Here is a 21,892-nt window from a genome sequence, read left to right on the forward strand (position 1 = left end):
TGAAGAAATTATTTTTCCACTTTTGTTTTGGCCATATGGCAACTACCAACATATGGTATTGGTACCTAAGTACCCTGGGAAAGCTCATCCCTACCCAATGGAGCTTGGTCAAAAGTTGTGCACTACATAGTAGGGAATAAAGTGCCATTCGGGATGACAAAATAAAAATAGATCAAAATAATGTATTAATGCTTACTCTGCCGAAACTCACATTTGGGGTTAGTGACAGAGAGAACAGTTTTGTGTGAAGAAACATTTGCTAAGCACATGTGGGGAAATGGTGACGTGACAACCCCCTCCACCACAAAACCCATGCTTTCACATTCGGGAACATGGGCCAATATTGAAACTGAGCAGGGGTGGGTATAGGCCTGTGGTATATAAAATTGATTTTAAAAAACAAGTCAAATTGACATGAGCAACTGAACTCTTTGATCAGACACTGAAACCAAATATACTGGTAACTAGCTCCTATCTGTGGTGAAACGACTTGATTCGGTGTTACTCAATGCCACAACCGGCAATATGACTGGGGACATTTTTATCAATGAATGAGCCATCATAACCAGTTCACTGATTTTCCAAAAGTTAACTGATCAACATAAGTGTACATAGCACATCGTTAATTGTGCATAAATGTAGCTAACTATCTCAACAGTCTCATCACGAGCAACTGACAACTTTCGTTTAGAATCATCAACCAACACATTCCAAACTACGACTAGAAATTAGGGAAATAATTTGGGAAAACACTAGCGAACTAGCTATTCTAAATTAGGCCTCAAGGCGACCTTGGCCTTTCATTGAAAGGAAATAGCTAACTGGCGAGTGAATGATAACATAACTGTCTGTTGCAGTAGCATTTAGCAAGCTAGCTAAGCACAGGTGGCTACTGGCTAACTAGCTATCTACAACAAGCTGGTGGCAAACAACCACGTCCACGAGAACACGTGTATACCTTGGGAAATGTCTAAATACATGACAAATCATACAATAGGTTTATTATTTGATCGTTTGATAACGAGTAAACGAGTTGATAGCTGATGCAATGGCGTTCTAGTCAAACAAAACGTAAAAATCCCACGCGTGCAGCTAGCTAACTTAGCTACCGAACTTGACACAGGCTAGCGAAGTAGCTAGTGACTTGCTGATTGACTAGATAGAATCAATATAAATACAGTACAGATAAATGTGTATACAATTGTTTTGTTTTAGACGTCTATTGGAGATGGCTACATGCAAAGCTACAATAATCATGTGGAAACAAAGTTAGCTATGCTAACTAGCTAGTTTGCTAACATTATTGACTAGCTTAGCTTGCTAGTTAACATAGTTATATTATGGATGTGACAATGCATGCACATAGCCACCAGTAAGGAATAGCATGCATTCAGGGTGTTTCGGTTAAACTTCCTCACCTATAAAATATTTTTTATTGGGCCGTCTTGATAGGAAATTGTCCTGTTATTTCGTCTGATACCCCTTTCCACCATTCCCTCCTGCTGCTGCTGTCAGGAACTAATCCACCACGGTCAAGACTTCCTTCCACCTGGGCCTTCGAAATGCAACACTTTTGCGTAAAGTAGCTAGCTACGTAAAAAGTGTATTTTTCATAGCCTGGATGAAATGCTAGTGGTGGTCGAGAATACAAATCCCCTCAAAACCAAAGAGTAACTACGCAAATAAAACGATCCCACCCACTCCCAACATTGGCCCCTCATGTTAAAGTAAGAAAATGTCAAATTCTGAATTGTGCATAACAAAGAAACAGGGAAAATAGCTATAATATTGACTCAAACTGTAAGAGCTGTCCAACTTTATTCGTGTTATTTTGTTTCCAAAACTTTGTAGCCTGCTTGAAAAAAATGTTTTTAAGCAAAAGGGCAACAGCAGTGTTCCACCTAGGGACATTCGGGGATTCAGTGTTTAATAGTCACATGTACAGGGTTGCAGTTGTGATTGCAGGGTACAGTGAAAATCATGCAGGACTAAGTGAAATAAAATCATGAAAATGGTAATAAAAAATAACAATATACATATAAATAGCACTATATACATTATAACTGTATCAGTGGTTTGACAAGATGAGATGTGTGTGATCATCAAGGCCTGAAGAGGAACTGACTTATTTCTTAAACAATTTAAATATTACATCCATCAACTGAGTATCACAAAAATCCCAACTTATTTTTGCATGCTTTTTTTTTTTTTTACACATATACTGTATAAGTATGCCAGTCCCTAAAATAGGTAGTGTAACAGGGTAAAGGTGCCTCTATTAATTTAATTATATTATGGTAGCCATGCGGTTGTACAATGTGAGCCTATTGATCCATTTGAATTAATATTTTTTCTTCTCTGATTGGTTCCAGGTGTCACTCTGGAGAATGCACCACACATCTACCTGTTTCCACTGCCATGGTGGTTAATTTTCCAGCCAGGAGATGGAGAGACAGGACAGGAGATAGTCCCACACCAAAAGTGTGCTTTCGCAGTTATCTATCAAGTCTGTGTTGTGTTAAGGTGTTGATTGTAGGCAGGAGTGCAACTTTGGTATTAGAAGCAGGGGGGGGGGGGGGCTTTTCCCTTTTTTTCCCGGACAAACACTCCAAACAGCCTACCCGAACGCTCGGAGGCATCCACATGATCCTAAATCACACCGTTGACTCTTTTTGTATCACATTCCAAGTATAAAACTGACAAACATCTCATTTCAGAATGTGGGGTGTCCCCACCCACCCACAGTGAAAGTTGCACCACTGATTGTAGGTATCCTGAGTACAACCACAGCCTCCTGTGTGGTCCACCTCTCAAAAGCAGAAGGTCCAATGCACATTTAATACATTTTCATTGAGTGGTGTGATTGATAAATCTAGTCTTCTTGTCCCATACCTCAGCATACTGCAACTGGCGTATTGAAACACAGACAGGTGCTTGATTTTTTAAATTTAATTATTTAAAATATTTAGTTTTTGTTCACCAAGTATTCACCAGGTTGTTGTTTTCACTTACAGAAAATCACAATAATTACCATTTAGTAACTGTTCTTACCTGATTAATATGCTCATTGTTATTTGACCATTTACTGTGTATCACAGGAGGTAGGAGGCATCTTAATGGTGGAAGACGGGCTTGTGATAATGGGTGGAGCGGAATGGTATCAAATACGTCAAACATACGGTTTCCATGTGTTTGCAATTCCATTCGCTCCAGCCATTATTATGAGCTGTCCTCCCCTCAAAAGCCTCTACTGCTGTGTTTCTGTATGCACACTGCATGTTGAGGGTGACTCTGTTGCTGATGGCCCGTAATCGATCTCTGAACAAGCTTGTGAGTTCTGAGATGAATGGTGTCTGGGAGGACTGGAAATCCCAACATGGCAAACAGTATGCCCAGGTAACTCAGACCCTTACATGTCCTGATAATAAAAAAGTTAAGATGGAAACAGTATTAAGATCAGTGGTGGGTAATGTAGGTGCTTCTCCTGATGACACCACCTGTCTTAGTATGAGGAAACCCACTTTAGGACTATGTTAGGAACAAAACATTTGAACACTCTGGTTTCTTTATTCCGTCTATAACACTAGTTGGGTTTTGGTGGGCAACTGTAGGTCTACTTACCACCTGCATACCAAATGGCACCCTATTGTAACATGTACGCTAAGAATCGGGAAGCAAGTACAGGGAGTGAATTTAATAAATAAGGGAACATTAAAGAAAATAACACGAGTAGCGTACAGACATGAAGCACAGAAACACACTAACACCTGGGGGAAGAATCGAAGAGACTGACAGATTTAGGGGATGTAATCAGGAAGGGGATGGAGTCCAGGTGAGTCATGAGGCACAGGTGCAAGTAACGACGATGGTAGGTGTGCATAATAATGAATAAACTGATGACGGCGAGCGCCGGGGAGGGGGACTAGACCTGACACCTATAAGGCAATACTTTTGACTAGAACCCTATGAGACCTGGTCAAAAGTTGTGCACTAAATGGGGAATATGGTGCCATTTGGGAGATAACCTAGTAGTAAAGTTCCTACTTTATGATCCAGTAGAGAGCCCCAGCAGGATGGTCTGGGAGTACGACATGTGTTCAATCGACCAACAACCTGGAGGAAGCACCCTGAGAATAAACCATCTTGACATGGTATGCCCTGTAACCATGGTTATGGTAACTTATTTCCTTTGTCGTGCTCTACGTTTGACCGGAGCCTTAGTCAAAAGTAGGGCACTAAGGAAATAGGATACCATTTATGATGCAATTTACAGTACCAGTTAAGTTAACAGATACTCATTCCAGGGTTTCTTTAATGTACAGTAGTGAAGACATCAAAGCTATGAAATATCACATATGGAATCATGTAGTAAGTGTTAACTTCTTATGGCTGCAGGGGCAGTATTGAGTAGCTTGGATGAAAGGTGCACAGAGGTGCCCATAGTAAACTGCCTGCCCCTCAGTCCCAGCTGCTAATACATGCATATTAGTATTCGCATTGGATAGAAAACACTGAAGTTTCTAAAACTGTTTGAATTATGTCTGTGAGTATAACAGAAATCATATGGCATGCAAAAACCTGAGAAGTTCCACTTCCTGTTTGAATTTTTTCTGAGGTGGCAGAGTTTCAACCAAGCTCTCATTGAAATTACAGAGAGATATTGATCAGTTTTCACTTCCTACGGCTTCCACTAGATGTCAGCAGTCAGAACTTTGTCTGATGACTAATGTGAAGGGGGGGTCGAAGGAGACAGGAATGAGTAATCACTGCCACGAGCTGACCAGGCTTTCACCATGCGCCTTACATGAGGACCTCCGTTCCACCGCTCATTTGAAGTCAATCTAATTCTCCGGTTGGAACGTTATTCAAGATGTATGTTAACATTCTAAAGATTGATTCAGTACATCGTTTGACAGTTACGGAACTTTTGGACATTTCGCCGCGGTATAGTGGACGCGCTTTGTGACTTCGGAATTGTTTACCAAAGGCGCTAACCAAAGTAGTTATTTGGACATAAATAACGGACATTATCGAATGAATCAAGCATTTATTGTGGACCTGGGATTCCTAGGACTGCATTCTGAGTAAGTTCAAAGGTAAGGAAACATCATGTATTTTCTGGTTTCTGTTGACCAACATGGCAACTAATTTGGCTATTGTGCTGAGCTCCGTCTCAGATTATTGCATGATTTGCTTTTCCCGTAAAGCTTTTTTGAAATCTGACACAGCGGTTGCATTAAGGAGTTATATTTATAATTCCATGTGTAACTTGTAATATCATCTACATTTATGATGAGTTTCTGTTGAAACGATGTGGCTATGCAAAAATCACTTGATGTTTTGGAACTAGTGAATGTAACGCACCAATGTAAACTCAGATTGTTATAAATATGAACTTTATCAAACAAAACATGCATGTATTGTTTATCTTCATCAGATGACACTCATAGGACCTCATGTTAATCAAAGGTTAGTGATTCATTTTATCTATTTCTGAAAGCTATCTTCTGCTGTGCTTATTGTCGTTTGGTGGTGACCTAACAAGTTTGTAGTGCTTTCGCTGAAAAGCATTTTTGAAATTGGTCACTTTGGTGGGATTAACAAGATTACCTTTAAAATGATAAGACACATGTATGTTTGAGGAATTTTAATTGAGATGTTTTAATTTGGAGCCCTGCACTTTCACTGGCTGTTGTCATATTGAGCCCAGTAGCGGGATGCAGCCATAAGTTAACCAAATAAATTAGATTCTTCAAAGTTGCCACCTTTTGCCTTGACATGCTTTCAACCAGCTTTATGAGGTAGTCACCTGGAATGCATTTCAATTAACAGGTGTGCCTTGAAGGAAAGAAATTCCACAACTTATCCATTTAACCAATCAGTTATGACAAGGTAGGGGTGGTAGAGAAAATAGCCTTATTTAGTAAAAGACCAAGTCCATATTAAAATGGCAAGAACAGCTCAAATAAGCAAAGCGAAACAGCATTCCATCACTACTTTAAGACATGAAGGTCAGTCATTTTGGAAAATTAAGAAATTTGAAAGTTTCAAGTGCAGTCACAAAAACCAAGTGCTATGATGAAACTGGCTCATGAGGAGCTCCACAAGAAAGGAAGACCCAGAGTTACCTCTGCAGATGATAAATTAGAGTTACCAACCTCAAATTGCAGCCCAAATAAATGCCTCACAGTACTACTTACCTATTCTTACTACCTGGCGCGCCAACCAAAATACAGGGTGTGGTCCGCCCAGGTCTCACCTAGTGTGCATATACAGAGTACGTACTACGGGTATATGTATGCCCGCATGCCTCTTGCCTAAGCACTCCCAAGGTGCCTTCCCCCCGGGGAACAAAAACAGAATAATTACTAACATAAAATGAACAATTTCAATAATCAAAAACAGTCATTTTGAAAAAACCATACCTCTGCAGGACCGGCTACAAAATACTTTACAACAAATTATACAAACCAACACCCAAAGAAGCTCTCTCCTAACAAAGGAACACTGGCTTTTCAAGCTGCAGAAGGAGTCGGTAATTGCAGACAGCTGTATCCCCTGACGAGAGGGCGGGGTCAGAGCTCCAATCTGCAATGAGACAAACCAATGAGCTGTTTAGAATCCAAGAAGCCATTTCCTGAAATACACACATACAAACCCAAAACAACACAGAAACTGGGGAACGTAACATCAAGTAACAGACACATCTCAACATCAACTGTTCAGAGGAGACTGCGTGAATCCGGCCCTCATGGTCGAGTTGCTGCTAAAAAAAAAAATACTAAAAGACACCAATAAGAAGAAAAGACTTGTTTGGGCCAAGAAACACGAAAAATTGACATTAGACTGGTGGAAATCTGTCTAAGTCTAAATTTGAGATTTTTGGTTCCAACTGCCGTGTCTGAGAGACGCAGAGTAGGTGAACGGATGATCTTCCCACCGTGAAGCGTGGAGGAGGAGGTGTGATGGTGTGGGGGAGCATTGCTGGTTACACTGTCTGTGATTTAGTTAGAATTCAAGGCACACTTAACCAGCATGGCTACCACAGCATTCTGCAGCGATACTAAAATCCAATCTGATTTGCGCTTAGTGGGACTATCATTTGTTTTTCAACAGGACAATTGCCTAACACACCTCCAGGCTGTGTAAGGGCTATTTGACCAAGAAGGAGAGTGATGGAGTGCTGCATCAGATGACCTGGCCTCCACAATCACCCGACCTCAACCCAATTGAGATGGTTTGGGATGAGTTGGACCGCAGTGAAGGAAAAGCAGCCAACAAGTGCTAAGCATTTTTGGGATCTCCTTCAATACTGTTGGAAAAGCATTCCAGGTGAAGCTGGTTGAGAGAATGCTAAGATTGCAAAGCTGTCATCAAGGCAAAGGGTGGCAACTTTGAAGACTTTTTTGGTTACTACATGATTTCATAGTTTTGATGTCTTCACTATTATTCTAAAATGTAGAAAATAGTAAAAATAAAGAAAAACCCTTGAATGAGTAGGTGTGTCCAATCTTTTGACTCGTACTGTATGTACTTAGGTTGTTACACTGTAAGTACTGCATTGATTACCATGTAAATACTCAGATATGACATACATTAGTGACACAATTTAGAGTTGGACTTATTTGAAATTATTACATCATTGGAAGCGATATTACAATAGGCTTACAAACAGGCAAAGATGTGTGATTGGATAATTGTATAGTTATTCTTTGATAGTACTTTGTTTTCTCTCCCACACATTTAGACACACAGAGTACAATGCCATGCTGCCTGTTGTGGCTGAGGATCAGCGCGGCTTTGAGGAGATCACCCTCTGAGTGGAACACGACTGCCAAAGTCACATCATCATGAGACTGGCGTACACACAGATATGTGACAAACATGAAGAACTAGGTTAGAAGAACACATATTTTCTTCATCTCATCTTCACGGACTCACAATACTTCCTTTATATATCTTATAAAGGTAACCTTCCAGACTCCATCCCCTTTATTTGCTCGAGCTTTAAAGATGAGAGGGAATCGAAGATTGACACATGCACTACAAAATGTGGTCATCCACTGTGTGTGCCTCAACCCCCCCCACGCTTGTTCACATGTATGCGGGTGCATCTAACTATTGTTTAATTGCTTAGTGAGATTTCAATTCTTTATCATGTGCTTTAAGGAAAGTGTGGCTCCACTAATACATTTGCTGCCATTGGGCCCCTGAGGGACAAGTGTTCAGCAAGACCGGCAAGCTGAGGTCCCTGAGTACAAAGAACCGGCAGAACTGTACCAAGCCGCTGGGTTTCACTGTATTCCTGGACCATTTTAGTCATTTAGCAATTACGGGAAAAGTTGTTCAAGGGCACATTGGCAGATTTTTCTGCTCGGGAGTCGAACCAGCAACTTTTTGGTTACTGGCCCAACGCTCCTAACCGCTAGGCTACCTGCTGCCCAATTTTAGTGACACCTGTTCTTCACTATCATGTCGGAGACAGGATATCCTTACTCCCCCAAGGTAAGGTGTCAGACAAGCTACACAGTGGGTCATTGTGTCGTAGTCCATTATGACAGGAACTTCCTTGAGGAACTTTACTCCTTTATTTTATTTTAGGAGGAGAGATGCAGATACAAAAACATGATCTTCAATTTCCACGTCAAAGGGTACCGGAGATTTACTGTTGACAACGAAAGAGGGCCTAGTCGCCATGTACGAGGAATTCAAGCTCTAGGACCTTCCAGTTGGCTCATTCTCAATTCATCTTTCTTTTATTCCTATCATACTCCTCAAAACGTATTTGAGAAGGTCTGAGGGGAAGGACCTTGCCGGACTGTCTCGTCCAATGTTATTGAGTAGGAGGCGAGGAATCATGAGATACGAATTGATATAGACCCTGAGTGTCATTATTCCTGTACCAATTATTTGCAGCCCTAACAGTTCAGCATTATATGCATACAGACCAATGTTGATATAGTTTGTTGGTTTTACATTTCAATGCATTGCAGAATTATGACACAAGTGTATATCATGTATATCGTGTATATCATAATCAGTCATCTTAGGAATTCTCTATGACCCAGTGTACATTAAAATAAATGTATAGTCATAAGGTGTTGGGTGTGGCAGACGCAACATGGACGGACCACTGCATTGTGAAGAACACGGCAGTCACCAAAATGTCATAAAACATTTCATGCAAATTATATATATGTTTTGTCATGTTGTCAGTGTGAAGTTTGTTGTCATGACATTAGTATCAGAGACAGGTATAGCATAATGCAAACGTTATGTTAAATATGTGTTTTATTTTTTACAAGAAATTCTATGAAGTATAATCAGTGACAAACAAATACTATTCAGCTGATTTATCGGGTAGCTTCATTGTGTTGTAATTGAAGTCTGTTTTGTTATCTCCTCATTGCTAGAGGGTACAACCAGTGTGGAATCGCAGGTCGTTCCATCTACCCTCTCATGTGAAAAACTTTCCTCTGCAGAGTTGGTGGCAATCCCATTTCTATTCCAAACAGTTAAATAAAGGCAAGGTTTTTCACCATAAAAATACAATTACATGTCTGAAAAAAATGGAAATGAAACTGGCACCAACTCTTTTAGGGTGTTCATTAGTAAAACTATTCAACTTGTTGCATATTGACTACTTCAAAGATAGCCTACCATTGCTAATTCCTGTGGTGTTGCTGGTAATGGAAGGTTGACACCAATACAATACAAAAGGCTCTGGAGCAACGAACCGCCCTTGCTGTCTCTGCCTGGCCGGTTCCCCTCTCTCCACTGGGATTCTCTACCTCTAACCCTATTACAGGGGCTGAGTCACTGGCTTACTGGTGCTCTTTCATGCCGTCCCTAGGAAGGGTGCGTCACTTGAGTGGGTTGAGTCACTGACGTGATCTTTCTGTCTGGGTTGGCGCCTCCACCTTGGGTTGTGCCGTGGCGGAGATCTTTGTGGGCTATACTCGGCCTTGTCTCAGGATGGTAAGTTGGTGGTTGAAGATATCCCTCTAGTGGTGTGGGAGCTGTGCTTTGGCAAGGTGGGTGGGGTTATATCCTTCCTGTTTGGCCCTGTCCGGGGGTATCATCGGATGGGGCCACAGTGTCTCCTGACCCCTCCTGTCTCAGCCTCCAGTATTTATGCTGCAGTAGTTAGGGTCAGTTTGTTATATCTGGAGTACTTCTCCTGTCTTATCCGGTGTCCTGTGTGAATTTAAGTATGCTCTCTAATTCTTTCTTTCTCTATCTCGGAGGACCTGAGACCTAGGACCATGCCTCAGGACGACCTGGCATGATGACTCCTTGCTGTCCCCAGTCCACCTGGCCGTGCTGCTGCTCCAGTTTCAACTGTTCTGCCTGCGGCTATGGAACCCTGACCTGTTCACCGGACGTGCTACCTGTCCCAGACCTGCTGTTTTCAACTCTCTAGAGACCGCAGGAGTGGTAGAGATACTCTTAATGATCGGCTATGAAAAGCCAACTGACATTTACTCCTGAGGTGCTGACTTGCTGCACCCTCGACAACTACTGTGATTATATTATTACAATCATTATTATTATATTACTACTGTAATTATTATTTGATCATGCTGGTCATTTATGAACACATCAACATCTTGGCCATGTTCTGTTATAATCTCCACCCGGCACAGCCAGAAGAGGACTGGCCACCCCTCATAGCCTGGTTCCTCTCTAGGTTTCTTCCTAGGTTTTGTCCTTTCTAGGGAGTTTTTCCTAGCCACCGTGCTTCTACACCTGCATTGCTTGCTGTTTGGGGTTTTAGGCTGGGTTTCTGTACAGCACTTTGAGATATCAGCTGATGTACGAAGGGCTATATAAATACATTTGATTTTGATTTGAATACAACTTAGAAGACAAAAAATAGACAAAGCATTTGATTGAAACTTTGATTATTATAATATACTTTATAATTTAGAAAATATGTCCCCCTTTCACTAAGATTGTGACCAGTGGACCGCCCCTGTTTCTCTTGTGACAGTGTGGATTGACAATATTTTATCTGTTTAGCCTGAGAGAGTTCATTTTGACATTGACTATGCCACCATCCACTGGACACAATGTGTGAAGTGTTAGTCTGTCATCAGAGACATTGAATTCCTTGCATTCTTCTTATATTTCAATAAAGCATCATTCAAAGACTTTCGTGTGGACCCCAGGAAGACTAGCTGCGGCTTTCGTAACAGCTAATGGAGATCCTAATAAAATACCACATTTGTGACTCCTGTCCTGTCTACCTTTCTGATGGTTTCCGAACGGGCATTCTGATGCCTCTATATGCAATACAAAAAGAAGATGTAATCAGCAAACATAAGTGTCAGTGAGGTCCAAAAGTAAAGTATTTATACAGTAACTAATGTTTTGTTTTGGTTCTGTACTAAACTATCATATCCCCCCCCCCCCCCCCCTCTAAATAAATGCTAACCTCCCATGTTATTGGTAATGGTGAGAGGTTAGCATGTCTTGCGGGTATGATCTTTGAGCGTCTGTAACTTTCTCACTCATAATGATTCACGATTCCTTCAGGATTATCCGTAATCATGGTAGCATCCACATTAATGTAGAAGTATTCCGAAATACACTGAGTATACAAAACATTATTAAACCTCTTAAGGACCGGACCCTTTTTTTCCAACTTTCGCCTAAAATGACATACCCAAATCTAACTGCCTGTAGTTCAGGACCTGAAGCAAGGATATGCATATTCTTGATACAATTTGAAAGGAAACTTTGAAGTTTGTGTAAATGTGAAATTTAATGTAGGAGAACATAACACATTAGATCTGGTAAAAGATAATACAAAGAAAAAACATACTTTAAAAAAATATTTTTTCTGTACCATCATCTTTGAAATGCAAGAGAAAGGCCATAATGTATTATTCCAGCATAGGAGCAAATTCGATTTTGGCCACTAGATGGCAGCAGTGTATGCAACGTTTTAGACTGATCCAATGAACCATTGCATTTCTGTTCAAAATGTTGTATCAAGACTACTCAAATGTGCCTAATTGGTTTATTAATAACTTTTTCAAGTTCATAACTATGCACTCTCATACAATAGCATGGTATTCATTCACTGTAATAGCTACTGTAAATTGGACAGTGTAGTTAGATTAACAAGAATTTAAGCTTTCTGCCAATATCAGATATGTCTATGTCCTGGGAAATGTTCTTGTTACTTACAACCTCATGCTAATCGCATTAGCCTACGTTAGGTCAACCGTCCCATGGGGGAACCCACCGATCCTGTCAGTCTGTCTTTCCATGACATAGACTGATCAGGTGAATCCAGGTGAAAGCTATGATCCCTTATTGATGTCACTTGTTAAATCCACTTCAATCACTGTAGACAATTGAGACATGGATTGTGTATGTGTGCCATTCAGAGGGTGCATGGTCAAGACAAAAATTGAAGTTCCTTTGAACAGGGTATGGTAGTAAGTTCTGGGCGCACCGGTTTGTGTCAAGAACTACAATGCTGCCCGGTTTTTGAAGAATGGTCCACCACTCAAAGGACATCCATCCAACTTGACATAACTGTGGGAAGCATTGCAGTCAACATGGGCCAGCATCCCTGTGGGCACCTTGTACGGGTGCAAGGTGTTCCTAATGTTTGGTACACTCAGTGTATATTCTATTCTTATTTACAATAATAGTGACTCCAAAATGACACAATACATTATTTCCTATTCATTTCTATTAGGCACAAAATAACCTGAAACACAACCAAAACAAACTGCAAATGCATCCAACAAGTTTGTAGAGTCACAAGCTTGATGTAATTTTTGTACTAGGAATATAGGACCAAATACTAAACTTTTGACTACTTTAGTACACATATAAGTGAAATTGTCCAAATACTTTTGGTCCCCTAAAATGAGGCGACTATATATAAAAAGATCTGTAATTTCTAAACGGTTCACCCGAAATGGATGAAAATACCCTCAAATTAAAGCACCAATCCAAAGTGCTGGAACACAGAACCAAAACAACAAAAAATGTGTCAGTGTGAAATTACTTTTGGATGTCACTGTACATGTACACCAAAAATAATAATACCGTAAAAAAATGTAGGCTTAGTGAAATGCGTTCTGTTTGTGTCAAGTCATCTGATTATGCTGTCCTCTAGATGGCAGAATACACAAGGTAACTGAGGCCAGGGGCCGTATGAATCAAGCATCTCAGAGTAGGAGTACTGATCTGGGATAATCATATTCATTGTGATCTAAAAGGCTAAACTGATCATAAATCAGCAGTCCTACTATGAGACATGTGATACACACGGCCCAAGATAAATTGCCATCGGTTGCAGGAAATTATGTTATTACATTAGTATAAACCGAAAATTATTGACACCTCATCCTAGATTTACTCTGATTATATTGAATTACAAAAAGGACTTATCTGACAGCAGGACATTTGCAATCGGCTTCAAGGGAAGGCAAAAGGCACTGTAGGGCTTTTTAAGTTCAGGAGCAGTGACTATAATGTTCCCAAACATACTTCCATAGTATATCTGAACATGGGAATACACGCCATAAGCTACAATGAAATACTGTGAGCTGTGACTTGTACTCATGCGTTACGCATTAAAAACATCTTGATCAAATAAATCACACAACAGACGTCCTTTAAGGGCAAGACGTCCTTTATTGCACTTGACAGATGTGTTTGAACACACTGGGATCCGATACAAAAGCACGATGCCCTCTCTGAGGCCTTCCCAGGTCACTTCATTCACAAGGAAGTATGTATTGTGTCTCTTGATCATGCAGACCTCCACACAACCCATCTAGATCTCACTAAGACATGCAATGTCTGTATAGGCAACCTATTTAATCAAAATTCACATGGACGGCTGTTAAAATTCCCTTTTGTACAGGAAGTCCTATATGTACTGTATGGCTTTTACACATAGCCTACACACATTTTATAAATTCACCCTTCTGTTGGTGAAAGTGTTCCTACACACTCACACAACTACACTGACACTCCAACACACACACACACACACACACACACACACACACACACACACACACACACACACACACACACACACACACACACACACACACACACACACACACACACACACACACACACACACACACACACACACATACACACACACACACACACTCTTTGCATACGTTGCTGCTACTCTGTTTATTAACTCTCCTGATTGCCTTGTCACTTGTACCCTTACTTACATGTGCATAATTACCTCAACTACCTCGTATCCCTGCATATTGAATCGGTACCAGTAGTCCTTGTTTATAGTCTTGTTATTGTTATTTTATTGTGTTACTATTTCCTTTTTTTGTTTAGCACATTTTTTGTACTTTTTAACTGCATTGTTGAGAAAGGGCTCGTAAGTAAGTACTTAATGGTATAGTCTACACCTGTTGTATTCGGTGCATGTGACAAATACAATCTTATTTCATAGGAATTTTGTGCTAGTTGGAGGAATTATTTTGAAGATTCACGTGGCTGTAAAATCAAAAGCAGATTTAAATAAAAGGTTTATCATTACTTATCATTACTTAATTACAGACATTGTTAAAAAAAAAATCTAAAGAAACATTTCATCATAAAGCATTCTCTTTTTATTAAAAGGACTCTTACAAACTCAAGCACAGTTGAATCAATCCCAGCAGTTTAAAAAACAACCCACAGGCATACAAACATAACTATTTAACGGAATGAATCATTAAACTTAAAACATGCCATAATATACTGTACTTCCAACGTATCCTTAGACATTACAAAGATTGATATGCTTCAGCATTCTTAAAATCCTTAAAATATAAGACCAACATATTATTAGTAAACCGATATTGTCACTTCATAACTACTTCCTCTGTGTGTTAACTTATAGTGGTGAGTTGAATATTTTATATTCAGCATTCCAAACACTGTATCTTTGGCAGTTCACACACTGTGTTTCAAAAAGTTCAACTGGGACACTCCACGCCTCACAACTGACATCCTCCAAGCCTCACAACTGACACCCTCCAAGCCTCACAACTGACACCCTCCAAGCCTCACAACTGACACCTTCCAAGCCTCACAACTGACACCCTCCCAAGCCTCTCAAATGACACACTCCAAACCTCTCAACTGACACTCTCCCAAGCCTCTGCATCATCCACTGAGAGATTCTTGTAAGACAAGTAGAACCTTCTAGAGGTTCATCACCCAATGAAATTTGTGCATTATCTCAAATGTGTAAATACAGTGAGCTCCAAAAGTATTGGGACACTGACATTTTGTGTTGTTGTTTTGTCTCTGTACTTCAGCACTTTGGATTTGAAATGATACAATGACTATGAGATTAAGGTGCAGACTGTCAGCTTTAATTTGAGCATTTTTATCCATACTGGGTGAACGTTTAGAAATTACATCACTTTTTTTTTTTTACATACCCCCATTTTACCCCCATTTTAGGGGACCAAAAGCATTGGGACAAATTTACTTATATGTGTATTAAAGTAGTCAAAAGTTTAGTATTTGGTCCCATATTCCTAGCACACAGTGATTACATCAAGCATTTTCTGTTTGTTTTGGTTGTGTTTCAGATTACTTTGCGCCCAATAGAAATTAATGGTAAATAATGTGTTGTGTCATTTGGAGTCACTTTTATTGTAAATAATTACAGAATATGTTTCTAAACACTTCCACATTAATGTGGATGCTACCATGATTACAGATAGTCCTGAATGAATTGTGAATAATGATGAGTGAGAAACGCACAAATATCATACCCCCCAGAAAATGCTAACCTACCTTGCTATTGTAATGGTGAGAGGTTAGCATGTCTTGGAGGTGATATTTGTGCATCTGTGAAATACCACACATTTTCTTACTTTTTCTTATCAAACGGTGTGTAAATTCTAAAACGACATAAAGGGATGAATCTGAAACATACATGTTTTTTCACAACATTTACATAAATGGGCCCACTGCAAAGCTTCATAAACTGTATTCATAAACTCTTTGCAGAAAACAAAACATTTAAAATAATGTGTTCTGTACAATCCTACAGACGCTTACAAGACTTCTCTCTTTGTGCATCAATAAACTCAGAGAAACATACAGAGTTATAGCTTAGTCTTTACAATGTAAGCATATCAATTCAAGCCAAATTAAAAGCCAAAGAGCAGAATCTTTAAAAACCTTTAAATTATTCTGGAATAAAAAAAAAGTCTCCATTTGCTGTCGATATGAAATGTGTTGAAAGGAAAAGGGTAAGGGCCAATATGAATGAGGGACAATGTTGACTGGAGAAGATAGCAAAGAGTATGTGTGTGTGTGTGTGTGTGTGTGTGTGTGTGTGTGTGTGTGTGTGTGTGTGTGTGTGTGTGTGTGTGTGTGTGTGTGTGTGTGTGTGTGTGTGTGTGTGTGTGTGTGTGTGTGTGTGCATGCCTGTGAGAATGAGTGTGTGTATGTGTGTACGTGCATGCGTATGTGTCGTGTGTGTGACATGTACATGACGTGTGTATCAGTATGTACGTGTATGGCAGTGTGTGTGTGTGTGTGTGTGTGTGTGTGTGTGTGTGTGTGTGTGTGTGTGTGTGTGTGTGTGTGTGTGTGTGTGTGTGTGTGTGTGTGTGTGTGTGTGTGTGTGTGTTCATTCGTCCAGGTTGAGCAGAAGACGTGGCAGGTCTCTGTAGTGGATCTGTGGCAAAACCAACAGACAGTAGAGGACCAGCCACAGCAGCAGGAGAACGTAGTACTCTGTCAATGATGTTGGAATCCGTATCTCCCTCCAGCTACACACACACACACACACACACACACACACACACACACACACACACACACACACACACACACACACACACACACACACACACACACACACACACACACACACACACACACACACACACACACACACACACACACACACAGAACAGGGTTTAGCAGGAGGTCAACAGAACTAAACAGACTTGAGAGATTATCTCTTTATGTCAACATCAACAGCAGAGCTACTATTCATGGTAGTAAAAGGGGTCAGAGGTTAAATAAAAAGGATTTAGAATATAAAAAGCTGTTCGGCTTCTTTAATGATACCAAAACAAAAGCCCAGGATGGATTTAATTTATCCAGCCCATAGAAAAGCCGTCCGTAACATTTTCCTTGAAGTGTTGTTCATGTTACCCAGCTATCTGATATTAATAATATAAATTTGTCCGGATGTTTTGATATGACTAGGAAAAACTATGGGCCCTAGTTATAAACTACATAGCTATAACTAGGACCTGATGGTTTCTATAGTCAGGTCACATATTAAGGAAAAACTCCTGGGTCCTCCTAATAACTACTAACATAACACCTTTGTTTCTGAACACCAGATACCAGATACCTCTATAGCTGAATCCTAAATGGAACCCTATTCCCTATGCTGAGGCCTATGGGCCTTGTTCAAAAGTAGAGCACTACAAAAGGAATAGGGTGCCATTTGGGATGCAATCTGTCTGGCATCTCCCTCCCCAGTGGACTGTAGATGATTTCATTATGTAAACCTTTCACACTATTACAACAGGAGGGATGATATCAGTCCAATATCACAGTGTTTTCAGTGTTTTTTTGTGTGCAGTGTGAACACTCCAAAGGAACTCAGACCCCTCAAAAGTGCCCCTAAAGTGAACCGCTGAGACCATCTCGAGAGGAGATCTGAGCTAGGTTCGCTTGAATTCCGCGGTCTGGTTCCTTTATTAGGGCAATGTGAACACAAAGCTCCCCAGGTTCCCTTGTCAATATTCCTGCACCTCACACTAGACTACTGCAACACCGTTTCCCCTGTCATAAACTCTCACACTAGACTACTGCAACGCCGTTTCCCCTGTCATAACCCCTCACACTAGACTACTGCAACACTGTTTCCCCTGTCATAAACCCTCACACTAGACTACTGCAACACTGTTTCCCCTGTCATAAACCCTCACACTAGACTACTGCAACACCGTTTCCCCTGCCATAAACCCTCACACTAGACTACTGTCATAAACCCTCACACTAGACTACTGCAACACCGTTTCCCCTGCCATAAACCCTCACACTAGACTACTGCAACACCGTTTCCCCTGTCATAAACCCTCACACTAGACTACTGCAACACCGTTTCCCCTGTCATAACCCCTCACACTAGACTACTGCTACACCGTTTCCCCTGTCATAAACCCTCACACTAGACTACTGCAACACCGTTTCCCCTGTCATAAACCCTCACACTAGACTACTGCAACACCGTTTCCCCTGCCATAAACCCTCACACTAGACTACTGCAACACCGTTTCCCCTGCCATAAACCCTCACATTAGACTACTGCAACACCGTTTCCCCTGGCATAAACCCTGACACACTAGACTACTGCAACACCGTTTCCCCTGCCATAAACTCTCACACTAGACTACTGCAACACCGTTACCCCTACCATAAACCCTCACACTAGACTACTGCAACACCGTTTACCCTGCTATAACCCCTCACACTACACTACTGCAACACCGTTTCCCCTGCCAAAAATCCTCATACTAGACTACTGCAACACCGTTTCCCCTGTCATAACCCCTCACACTAGACTACTGCAACACCGTTTCCCCTGCCATAAACTCTCACACTAGACTACTGCAACACCGTTTCCCCTGCCATAAACCCTCACACTAGACTACTGCAACACCGTTTCCCCTGTCATAAACCCTCACACTAGACTACTGCAACACCGTTTCCCCTGCCATAAACCCTCACACTAGACTACTGCAACACCGTTTCCCCTGTCATAAACCCTCACACTAGACTACTGCAACACCGTTTCCCCTGTCATAAGCCCTCACACTAGACTACTGCAACACCGTTTCCCCTGTCATAAACTCTCACACTAGACTACTGCAACACCGTTTCCCCTGCCATAAACCCTCACACTAGACTACTGCAACACCGTTTCCCCTGTCATAAACCCTCACACTAGACTACTGCAACACCGTTTCCCCTGTCATAAGCCCTCACACTAGACTACTGCAACACCGTTTCCCCTGTCATAAACTCTCACACTAGACTACTGCAACACCGTTTCCCCTGCCATAAACCCTCACACTAGACTACTGCAACACCGTTTCCCCTGTCATAACCCCTCACACTAGACTACTGTAACACTGTTTCCCCTGCCATAACCCCTCACACTAGACTACTGTCATAAACCCTCACACTAGACTACTGCAACACCGTTTCCCCTGTCATAACCCCTCACACTAGACTACTGCAACACCGTTTCCCCTGCCATAAACCCTCACACTAGACTACTGCAACACCGTTTCCCCTGTCATAAACTCTCACACTAGACTACTGCAACACCGTTTCCCCTGTCATAAACCCTCACACTAGACTACTGCAACACCGTTTCCCCTGTCATAAACCCTCACACTAGACTACTGCAACACCGTTTCCCCTGCCATAAACCCTCACACTAGACTACTGCAACACCGTTTCCCCTACCATAAACCCTCACACTAGACAACTGCAACACCGTTTCCCCTGCCATAAACTCTCACACTAGACTACTGCAACACCATTACCCCTACCATAAACCCTCACACTAGACTACTGCAACACCGTTTACCCTGCTATAACCCCTCACACTAGACTACTGCAACACCGTTTCCCCTGCCAAAAACCCTCATACTAGACTACTGCAACACCGTTTCCCCTGTCATAACCCCTCACACTAGACTACTGCAACACCGTTTCCCCTGTCATAAACCCTCACACTAGACTACTGCAACACCGTTTCCCCTGCCATAAACCCTCACACTAGACTACTGCAACACCGTTTCCCCTGTCATAAACCCTCACACTAGACTACTGCAACACCGTTTCCCCTGTCATAAACCCTCACACTAGACTACTGCAACACCGTTTCCCCTGTCATAAGCCCTCACACTAGACTACTGCAACACCGTTTCCCCTGTCATAAACTCTCACACTAGACTACTGCAACACCGTTTCCCCTGCCATAAACCCTCACACTAGACTACTGCAACACCGTTTCCCCTGCCATAACCCCTCACACTAGACTACTGTCATAAACCCTCACACTAGACTACTGCAACACCGTTTCCCCTGTCATAACCCCTCACACTAGACTACTGCAACACCGTTTCCCCTGTCATAAACCCTCACACTAGACTACTGCAACACCGTTTCCCCTGTCATAAACCCTCACACTAGACTACTGCTACACCGTTTCCCCTGTCATAAACCCTCACACTAGACTACTGCAACACCGTTTCCCCTGCCATAAACCCTCACACTAGACTACTGCAACACCGTTTCCCCTGTCATAAACCCTCACACTAGACTACTGCAACACCGTTTCCCCTGTCATAAACCCTCACACTAGACTACTGCAACACCGTTTCCCCTGCCATAAACCCTCACACTAGACTACTGCAACACCGTTTCCCCTGCCATAAACCCTCACACTAGACAACTGCAACACCGTTTCCCCTGCCATAAACCCTCACACTAGACTACTGCAACACCGTTTCCCCTGTCATAAACCCTCACACTAGACTACTGCAACACCGTTTCCCCTGTCATAAACCCTCACACTAGACTACTGTAACACCGTTTCCCCTGCCATAACCCCTCACACTAGACTACTGTCATAAACCCTCACACTAGACTACTGCAACACCGTTTCCCCTGCCATAAACCCTCACACTAGACTACTGCAACACCGTTTCCCCTGTCATAAACCCTCACACTAGACTACTGCAACACCGTTTCCCCTGCCATAAACTCTCACACTAGACTACTGCAACACCGTTTCCCCTACCATAAACCCTCACACTAGACTACTGCAACACCGTTTACCCTGCTATAACCCCTCACACTAGACTACTGCAACACCGTTTCCCCTGCCATAAACCCTCACACTAGACTACTGCAACACCGTTTCCCCTGTCATAAACCCTCACACTAGACTACTGCAACACCGTTTCCCCTGTCATAAACCCTCACACTAGACTACTGCAACACCGTTTCCCCTGCCATAAACTCTCACACTAGACTACTGCTACACAATATATCTAGTGAGAACCACAACATAGGGTACAACATATATTCTAGCTCTTAAAGGGCCAGTAACCTAAATTGGGTGTACAATTGTCAATTACAGCATTATTTAATCTGCAGTTAATTCTTCTTATTTATTCTGTAACCAATAATATTTACCAAGTAATAGTATCTTCTGATTACAATTATTGTCTCATATTTTAACTAAACATAATCTATCAGCTTTCAAAATGTAAGTAGGTACACTACATGACCAAAAGTATGTGGACACCCAGCCGCCGCTTGGCATTCCGCATGTGATCTTAGGCTTGTGTGCGGCTGCTCGGCCATGGAAACCCATTTCATGAAGCTCCCGACAAACAGTTATTGTGCTGACCTTGCTTCCAGAGGCAGTTTGGAAGTCGATAGTAAGTGTTGCAACCGAGGACAGACGATTTTTATACTCTTCAGCCCTCGGCAGTCCCGTTCTGTGAGCTTGTGTGGCTTTACACTTTGCGACTGAGCCGTTGTTGCTCTTAGACGTTTCCACGTCAGAATAACAGCCCTTACAGTTATTCTGGGGCAGCTGGTGTGGCTGAAATAGCCAAATCCACTAATATGAAGGGATGTCCACATACCTTTGTATATATAGTGTATATCTAGCTGTCTGATAACACATTCTGATGGAATGGCTTGTCCTGCACATGGTAAAAATCCAGAGTGCACTGAGTGAATGTTGGGAAAAGATCTTGTTTCCTTTCTAAATATAGCAATGTGATTGTAAAGAGGACCCGGATCACAAAATAGGTGAAGTGAACTG

The 21,892-nt window shown here is 41.7% G+C and overlaps 2 protein-coding genes across 5 annotated transcripts in view; both read right to left on the reverse strand.

Annotated features, from left to right (window-relative positions):
* The window catches only part of LOC129812820 (endoribonuclease Dicer-like), a 72,701-nt gene extending 71,129 nt beyond the window's left edge, over positions 1-1,572 (reverse strand). For both annotated transcript variants that reach the window (XM_055864714.1, XM_055864713.1), the window contains exon 1: positions 1,419-1,572. The gene's annotated coding sequence lies outside the window, so the exon portion shown is untranslated. The remainder of the gene's footprint in view (positions 1-1,418) is intronic.
* A 13,026-nt stretch (positions 1,573-14,598) lies between these two features.
* LOC129812822 (dentin sialophosphoprotein-like) overlaps positions 14,599-21,892 on the reverse strand; it is a 53,867-nt gene continuing 46,573 nt past the window's right edge. For all 3 annotated transcript variants that reach the window (XM_055864716.1, XM_055864718.1, XM_055864717.1), the window contains exon 13: positions 14,599-16,787. In XM_055864716.1, coding sequence (XP_055720691.1) covers positions 16,646-16,787 — 142 coding nt within the window. In that variant the 3' untranslated portion in view covers positions 14,599-16,645. The remainder of the gene's footprint in view (positions 16,788-21,892) is intronic.

The sequence above is a fragment of the Salvelinus fontinalis genome, chromosome 16, assembly GCF_029448725.1.
Source record: "Salvelinus fontinalis isolate EN_2023a chromosome 16, ASM2944872v1, whole genome shotgun sequence".
In the NCBI taxonomy this organism is placed as follows: Eukaryota; Metazoa; Chordata; class Actinopteri; order Salmoniformes; family Salmonidae; genus Salvelinus; species Salvelinus fontinalis.